General features: G+C 63.1%; 1 protein-coding gene across 1 annotated transcript; it reads left to right on the top strand.

Annotated features, from left to right (window-relative positions):
• Window positions 1-5,344: 5,344 nt before the first annotated feature.
• PIP4K2C (phosphatidylinositol-5-phosphate 4-kinase type 2 gamma) lies at window positions 5,345-7,821 on the top strand. The gene is made up of 10 exons (XM_061444017.1): window positions 5,345-5,507; window positions 5,588-5,685; window positions 5,782-5,878; window positions 5,964-6,104; window positions 6,171-6,317; window positions 6,416-6,454; window positions 6,728-6,841; window positions 7,066-7,306; window positions 7,392-7,495; window positions 7,690-7,821. The coding sequence occupies exons 1-10, from the start codon at window positions 5,367-5,369 to the stop codon at window positions 7,768-7,770; spliced, it is 1,203 nt and encodes a 400-aa protein (XP_061300001.1). The 5' UTR covers window positions 5,345-5,366; the 3' UTR covers window positions 7,771-7,821.
• The last annotated feature ends 559 nt before the right edge of the window (window positions 7,822-8,380 follow it).

Here is an 8,380-nt window from a genome sequence, read left to right as displayed (position 1 = left end):
GGTTCGGAGGAGTTCGGGTGTTCCCGCGCAGGTTTGGAGGGGTTCGGGTGCTCCCAGAGACGTTCGGAGGGGTTCGGGTGTTCCCGGGGGCGTTCGGAGGGTTTCGGGTGCTCCCGGCAGGGTTCGGGTGTTCCGGGGGGGGAAGGGGTGTTCGGAAGGGTTCGGGTGTTCCCCGGGGGCGTTCGGAGGGGTTCGGGTGTTCCCGGGGGCGTTCGGAGGAGTTCTCCCGGCAGGGTTCGGGTGTTCCGGGGGGTGTGTCGGAAGGGTTCGGGTGTTCCCGGAGGGTTTTCGGGGGCTCCCGGCGGGGTTCGGGGGCTCCCGAGGGGGTTCGGAAGGGTTCGGGTGCTCCCGGACGGTTTCGGGTGCTCCCGGCAGGGTTCGGGTGTTCCGGGGGGGGGGGGGGGGTTCGGAAGGGTTCGGGTGCTCACGGCGGGGTTCGGGTGTCCCCGAGGGGGTTCGGAAGGGTTCGGGTGCTCCCGGCGGGGTTCGGGTGTTCCCGGGGGGAAGTTCGGAAGGGTTCGGGTGTTCCCGGGGGTTCGGAAGGGTTCGGGTGCTCCCGGGGGGGGTTCCGGAAGGGTTCGGGTGTTCCCGGGGAGGGTTCGGAAGGGTTCGGGTGTTCCCGGGGGGGGGTTCGGAAGGGTTCGGGTGCTCCCGGAGGGGTGACGCGGGCGCTGCGCGCGCAGCTGGTACGTGACAATGCAGACCTGCGCCTGGAGCTGCCGCGGCTGGAGCGGCGCCTGCGCACAACGGCTGGCCGCGTGCACGCGCTGGAGGGCGCGCTGAGGGACGCCAAGGAGGGCGCGCGCCAGGAGCGGCGGCGCCACCTGCTGGAGGTGGAGCGCGTGCGGTTGGCGGCGCGCGCGCGGGGAGCGGGGCGGCGCGGAGCCAGCGCCGTCATCGGTGAGCGCGGGAAAACGGGGGGGGGGTAATGGGGATGTAGGGGGTTAATGGGGTATATGGGGGTAATTGGATGTATGGGGTTAATTGGACACATGGGGTAATGGGGTATATGGGGGTAATGGGGTATATGGGGGTAATGGAGTAATGGGGATGTAGGGGGTTAATGGGGTATATGGGGGTAATGGGGTAATGGGGATGTAGGGGGTTAATGGGGTATATGGCGGTAATGGGGTATATTGGGGGTAATGGGGTATATGGGGGTAATGGGGTATATGGGGGTAATGGGGATGTAGGGGGTTAATGGGGTATATGGGGTTAATTGGATGTATAGGGGTAATGGGGTATATGGGGGTAATGGGGATGTAGGGGTTTAATGGGACACATGGGGGTAATGAGGTATATGGGGACAATGGGATATATGGCGGTAATGGGGTATATGGGGTAATGGGGTATATGGGGTTAATTGGATGTATGGGGTAATGGGGTATATGGGGTTAATTGGATGTATGGGGGTAATGGGATATATGGGGTATATGGGGGTAATGGGATATATGGGGACAATGGGATATACGGGGTTAATGGGATATATGGGGTTAATGGGATATATGGGGCTAATGGAATATATGAGGACAATGGGATGTATGGGGGGTAATGGGATGTATGGGGGTAATGGGATATATGGAGACTATGGGATATATGGAGTTAATGGAAAATATGGGGTTAATTGGATGTATGGGGACAATGGGATATATGGGGACAATGGGATATATGGGGGGTAATGGGATATACTGGGGGTAATGTGATATATGAGGACAATGGGATATATGGGGTTCGTGGGATATATTAGGGGTAAGGGGATATATGCGCATAATGGGATATATGGGGGCAATGGAATATATAGGTTAATGGGATATATGGGAGGTAATGGGGTATATGGGGGCAATGGGATATATGGGGTTAATGGGATATATGGGGTAATGGGACATGGGGATTAATCGGTCATGAAGGGTTTATGGGGTTAATGAGATATGGGGGTTAATGGGTTTGTATGGGGTTAATGGGACATGGGGGGGGGCACAGAGGGAATACAGGGATGTGGGGGGGGTACAGGGACAGGGCCCTGGGCACATGGTGGGGGGCACAGAGGGAGTACAGGGATCTGGGGGGGGCACAGGGACAGGGCCCTGGGCACATGGGGGGGGGGCACAGAGGGAGTACAGGGATCTGGGGGGGGCACAGGGTCGGTGGGGGGGAACACCCGGGGTCCCTGCGCCCCTCACCCCCGTTCCTCCTGCAGCCAAACCCGTGCGGCCAGGGCAGGGGCCGGCGGCGTCACCCACTGGGGGCAGCTCCAGCAGCGGGGGGGAGCCCCTGCCCGGCCCACGGGGCCTGTGAGTGTGGGGCAAAGGGGGGCTGGGGGGGGGGGGGGGGGCGAGAAACAGGGGCTATGGGGGGGCACAGGAGCTGTGGGGGTGTGGGGAACACAGGGGCCATATAGGGATGGAGGGGTAAGAGGGGGTATAGGGGTTATGGGGAGGAGATACTGCAGAGTGGGGATGGGGGCACGGGGGCTATGGGGGGGGTACAGGGGCTATGGGGCAGCGGGGTACAGGGGCTATGGGGGTCTCCAGGCCTCTGTCCCCATGTGTCCCCGTGTTTCCCCCATGCCCCCCTCTCTCCAGCAGCCCCCTGGACACCTTCCAGCAGCTCAACGTGGATAACGGTGAGTGGGGGGGGGGGCCGGTTGTGAGATGGGGATGTGGGGGGGGCACCTGGACCCCCCCTGGAGCTGCCGCTCTCTCTTGCAGGGAACGTGACGGACATCAATGACAACAGGTCAGGGGGGGCCGGGGGGGGCAAAGTGGGGGGGGCTGGAGGGGGTGACCCTGCCTGACCCCGCACACCCCCCAGGAGTGACCTGTCCTGTGCCTATGAGGCCGAGGAGCAGCCCCTGCTCTTCCCCCTGCGCCAGGAGACAGCGGCCAGCTAGTGCCCCCCCACCAGGTGCCCCCATCCCCCCGTGTCCTATGGGATTCCCCCATCACTCCTCCCGTGTCCTTTGGGATCACCTCCCCGTGTCCTATGGGATCACCCCATGTCCCATGGGATTCCCCCATCTCCCCCCCATGTCCTGTGGGATCACCTCCCCGTGTCCTATGGGATCACCCCATGTCCCATGGGATTCCCCCATCTCCCCCCCATGTCCTGTGGGATCACCTCCCCGTGTCCTATGGGATCACCCCATGTCCCATGGGATTCCCCCATCTCCCCCCCATGTCCTGTGGGATCACCTCCCCGTGTCCTATGGGATCACCCCATGTCCCATGGGATTCCCCCATCTCCCCCCCATGTCCTGTGGGATCACCTCCCCGTGTCCTATGGGATCACCCCCTGTGTCCTATGGGATTCCCCCATCACCCCCCCCCTGTCCTGTGGGATCACCCCGTGTCCTATGGGATCACCCCCAAGTCCCATGGGAATCCCATCACCCCCTGTGCCCTACGGAATCCCCCCTTGACCCCCGTGTCCTTTGGGATCCCCCCATCAACCCCTGTGTCATTTGGGATCACCCCCCATGTCCTATGGGATCGCCCATCACCACACCCCCTCCCTGTGTCCTTTGGGTTCCCCCATCACCCCATGGTTTCCTATGAGATCCCCCCATCACCCCCAACCCCGTGTCCTATGGGATTCCCCCATCCCCTTGGGACATCCCCCCCTCATCCCTTTAGGCCCCCCCCATCTCCTACGTGTCCCCCACCCAGAGCCCCCTAGGGACACCCCCATCCCCGGGGGACCCTCCCACAGTCCCTGCACACCGAGATCGTGCCCCCCCCAACCCTTCCTGCCCCCCCAGGTCCCTCCGGACCCGCCTGCGCTCGCATGTCCCGGTGTCACCTCGTGTCCCGTCTGCTCGCGCCCCCCACGCCGAGGGGGGCCCCCCCCAGCCCAGGACCCCCCTAGGGCCCCCCCACCCCTGCCGGGGTCCCCCCCCCGGGACTGGGGGTGCTGCTTCGAGATGCCTTAACCCGCACCCATGGGGGTGTCAGGGGTCACCCCCTCCCCCCCCCCCGCTTGGCCCCTCGGCTCTGCCGCCCCCCCGGTGTGTGCCCCTCCCCCCGCTGCGATTCAATAAACACCGGAGCTGAGCCGAGCCTGCAGCCATGGGGAGGGGGCGGGGCCATGGGGAGGGGGCGGGGCCATAGGAAGGAGGCGGGGCTATGGCAACAGGGGCGGGGCTTTGAAGAGGGGACCGGGGGGGCAGCAGTATTTGCGGGTGACGTGTATCCTCTATAGGGTCACAGATGGGTGACATGTATCCTCTATAGGGTCACAGATGTCACAGGGTTACATGTGTCCCCTTTATGGCCACACATCACCTACAGGATCACACACATTACCTATAGGGTCACACACATCACCTATAGGGTCCCATGTATCCTCTATAGGGTCCCATATATCCCATATAGGGTCACATATACCCCCTATAGGGTCACTTATATCCCATATAGGGTCACAGGTAACCCATATAGAGTCGTACACGTCACCTATAGGATCACACACATTATCTATAGAGTCCCACACATCACCTATAGGGTCCTATGTATAGTCTCTAGCGTCCCCTATATCCCATACAGGGTCCCTTATATCCTATATAGAGTCCCATATATCCCATACAGGGTCCCACACATCACCTATAGGGTCCAATGTATAGTCTATAGGATCCCCTATATCCCATACAGGGTGCCCTATATCCCATATAGGGTCACATATACTCCCTATAGGGTCACTTATATCCCATATAGGGTCACAGGTATCCCATATAGGGTCCCATATACACCATACAGGGTCCCCTATATCCCATATAGGGTCACATATACCCCTATAGGGTCCTATGTATCCTGTACAGGGTCCCCTATATCCCATATAGGGTTATATATATCCCATATAAGGTCACATATGTTACCTGTAGGATCACACATGTCACCTATAGGTCACATACATCCCATATAGGGTCATAGGCGTCACCTATAGGGTCACATACATCCCATATAGGGTCATAGGCATCACCTATAGGGTCACATACATCCCATATAGGGTCATAGGCATCATCTATAGGGTCACATACATCCCATATAGGGTCATAGGCGCCACCTATAGGGTCACATACTTCCCATATAGGGTCATAGGCGTCACCTATAGGGTCACATACATCCCATATAGGGTCATAGGCGTCACCTATAGGGTCACATACATCCCATATAGGGTCATAGGCGTCATCTATAGGGTCACATACGTCAGCTGTGCGGTCACATGTACCCGCCATGGGGCCCCAGACGCCCCCTACCGGAGCGCGGGCCGGTTGCACGCACACGGCGCATGCGCAGTCCTCCACTTCCCCCATCGGCTTCCTGCTCCCCGCTTCCCGCTTCCGGCGCCGCTCGGGCCCGGGCGGAAGTGGCGCCATGGCGGCGGCGGCGGCGGGCCCGGGGGCGCCGCGGGCCAAGACGAAGAAGAAGCAGAAGCGGTTTGTGCCGCAGCGCGTGAAGGTGCCGCGGGCCGCGGACCCGCTCCTGGCCGTGCTCTGCTGGGGCGTCACCCACCAGGTCAGGCCCCGGCACCGGGACCCGGCCGGGCCCCGCCGCTCCCGGTGCCGGGCGGTCCCACAGCGAGCGCTGCCCCGCAGGTGAGCGAGCTGAGCCAGGTGCCGCCGCCCGTGATGCTGCTGCCCGACGACTTCCGCGCCAGCTCCAAGATCAAGGTCAACAACCACCTCTTCAACCGGTGCGTGCGGGACGAGGGCAGCGGGGCCCTCCCCTCCCGGTGCCCCCGCCGCTGCCGTGCCCTGACACCCACCCCCCCCCCCCCCTCCGTCCGCAGGGAGAACCTGCCCGGCCACTTCAAGTTCAAGGAGTACTGTCCTCAGGTGTTCCGGAACCTGCGGGAGCGCTTCGGGATTGACGACCAGGACTATCAGGTGAGGGGACAGCGACAGCGGGGGGGGGGGGCATTGGGGCACCCTTTCCGCCCCCTCTTCGCTGATTTTGGGGTCCCCCCCTCAGGTGTCTCTCACCCGGAGCCCCCCGCAGTGGGTGGGCAGCGACCGGCGGCTCCTGCTGTGCTCTGACCGCACCCTGGTGGCCAAGGAGCTGTCGGGGGAAGACGTGGCCGATGTCCACGGGCTCCTCTCCCATTACCACCAGGTACGGGGGTGCCGGGGGGGGGTCCCCGCTGGTCCCGGTGTGTCACTGTGCCCCCCCCCCCCGCAGTACGTGGTGCAGTGCCACGGCAGCACGCTCCTGCCCCGCTTCCTGGGCATGTACCGCGTGAGCGTGGACAGCGAGGAGACCTACCTGCTGGTCATGAGGAACACGTTCAGCCACCGCCTGCCCGTGCACCGCAAATACGACCTCAAGGTAACGGGGGGGACGGACCTGGGCACCCCCCCCCCCCCCCCCCCCCAAGTGCAATCCCCACTTCATGGTTCCTCTCCATCACCTTCACATCTCTGCAGGGTTCCCTGGTGTCCCGAGAAGCCAGCGACAAGGAGAAGGTACCGGGGTGGGGAGGTGGGATGTGACCCCCCCCGAGACTTGAGGCAGGGCTCCAGGCCTCATTATTCCCCCCCCCCCCCCCCCCCAGTAATGACAGGTCCTTTGCTACCACCCCTGGTGATGGCTCGTGGTGGGGCTGGCACAGATCTAAGCCCTCTGCTATGGGCATGTGGGCCCCTTCACCCCTGGGGATCCCCCCATTGCCTCCCCCCTCCAACTTGATGCTTTTTTGAGGGGCTCTTCCCCATTGTGCCCCCCCCGCCATGTTGCAGGGCAAAGACCTGCCCACCCTGAAGGACATGGACTTCCTGAACAAGAACGAGAAGGTCTACGTGGGGCAGGAGGACCAGAGGGACTTCATGGAGAAGCTCAAGAGGGACGTGGAGGTGGGCGAGTTGGGGCCTACACCCCAGACTGGGACCCAGGGTGTGGGTGCTGCACCCCAAACTGGGACCTGTAGTGTGGGTGCTGCACCCCAAACTGGGACCCGTGGTGTGGGTGCTGCACCCCAAACTGGTACGCATAGTGTGGGTGCCGCACCCCCTGAAGCGGCCTCAGGGAGGCCCCGCGCCAACGCGGGTGCTCTGGTTGTGTCCCCCCCACTCCATAGTTCCTGGTGCAGCTGAAGATCATGGACTACAGCCTCCTGCTGGGCATCCACGAGGTGGGGCGGGAGGAGCTGGAGGAAGAGGAGCTGGAGGAAGAAGAAGGGGGGGGCGATGAGGGGGGGGGGGCAGGGGGGTTTGGAACATCCCCTGAGGGCATTGGCACCTTCCTCAACTCCCACCGGCCCCTCGGCCCCGGAGACTTCGACCCCTACGTGGACGTCTATGCCCTGCGCTGCAGTGAGGGTGAGGCTGGGGGGGTTGGAGGGGGGGGGGGGGGCACACAGACCTCCCTGACCCCCCCCGACCCACCCCGTGTCCGCCCCCACAGCCGCCCCTCGGCGTGAGGTCTACTTCATGGGGCTCATCGACGTCCTCACTCAGTACGATGCCCGCAAGAAGGCAGCGCACGCGGCCAAGACGGTCAAGCACGGGGTGAGGGGGGGCCCAAACTATGGGGGTGTTTTGGGTCAGTTGTGAAAACTTTGGGGGGGGGGTGCTTGGGTGGGCTACAGCCCCTTGGCAGGGTTTTGGGGGGAGTCTTGGTGGGAAGGGGGCTGCAGGGTCCAAGGGGGGCTTTAGGGGGAGGTCTGTGGCAGGGGGGGTCTGACCCTGTGCCTCCCCCCCAGGCGGGAGCCGAGATCTCCACCGTGAACCCCGAGCAGTACGGGAAGCGCTTCCTCGACTTCATCACCAACATCTTTGCTTAGGGGAGGCCTCTGGACCAACGCCCCCCACCCCGGGACCAAGGGCCCCCCCCCTTCCCAATCCATGGTCCCCCAGCAGGCCTCGGTTTGCTGTACAAGTGCCTTAACTTTACTGGGGGGTAGGGGTGGGCTGGGGCTTCTGCCCCCCCGCCATCGGGGGGGCTCACACACTACTTGCCCCAGGAGGGACCTCTTCCTTCTCCCCAGCTTCTCCTCCTCTTCTGAGCCAGCCCTGGGGGGGGGTCCCATTCCTTGCCCTCCCCCCCCCGCTCCCTCCATATGGGGCCTGGGGGTCCACCAGAGCCCCCCCCCCTTATTGCAGCCCTCAGGGGTGACCCCATTCCCATGGGAGGGTCCCTGACCTTGTGTGACCCCGCCCCGGGAGGACAGGGACTTGGGGTGATTCCCGACACCCCCCCTCTATCCAAGGAGGTCGCTGGGGGTGCCCCCCCCCACCGCCCCCCCGTTCTGTGTCTCAATAAATTATTGATCCAGAGCCGGCTCCGCGCCGTGAACGGGACCCGAGACCCCCCCCGCGGTACCGAGACCCCCCCGCAACGCCTCTCGCCTGCCTCTAGGCCCCGCCCTCATCCAAGCCACGCCCTCTATTCGT

The sequence above is a fragment of the Pezoporus flaviventris genome, unplaced genomic scaffold (genome assembly GCF_033815535.1).
Source record: "Pezoporus flaviventris isolate CSIRO_AGI_PZ_B2104156 unplaced genomic scaffold, CSIRO_AGI_Pfla_v1 ptg000592l, whole genome shotgun sequence".
Lineage (NCBI taxonomy): Eukaryota > Metazoa > Chordata > Aves > Psittaciformes > Psittacidae > Pezoporus > Pezoporus flaviventris.
Note: the sequence above shows the minus strand (reverse complement) of the source record. Positions and strands in the feature narration are given on the sequence as shown.

Coding starts and splice junctions, on each gene's coding strand:
- PIP4K2C (XM_061444017.1), top strand. CDS start 5,367: ATGGCGGCGGCGGCGGCGGGCCCGGGGGCGCCGCGGGCCAAGACGAAG. Junction 5,508..5,587: donor GCTGGGGCGTCACCCACCAG/GTCAGGCCCCGG, acceptor GCTGCCCCGCAG/GTGAGCGAGCTGAGCCAGGT. Junction 5,686..5,781: donor AACAACCACCTCTTCAACCG/GTGCGTGCGGGA, acceptor CTCCGTCCGCAG/GGAGAACCTGCCCGGCCACT.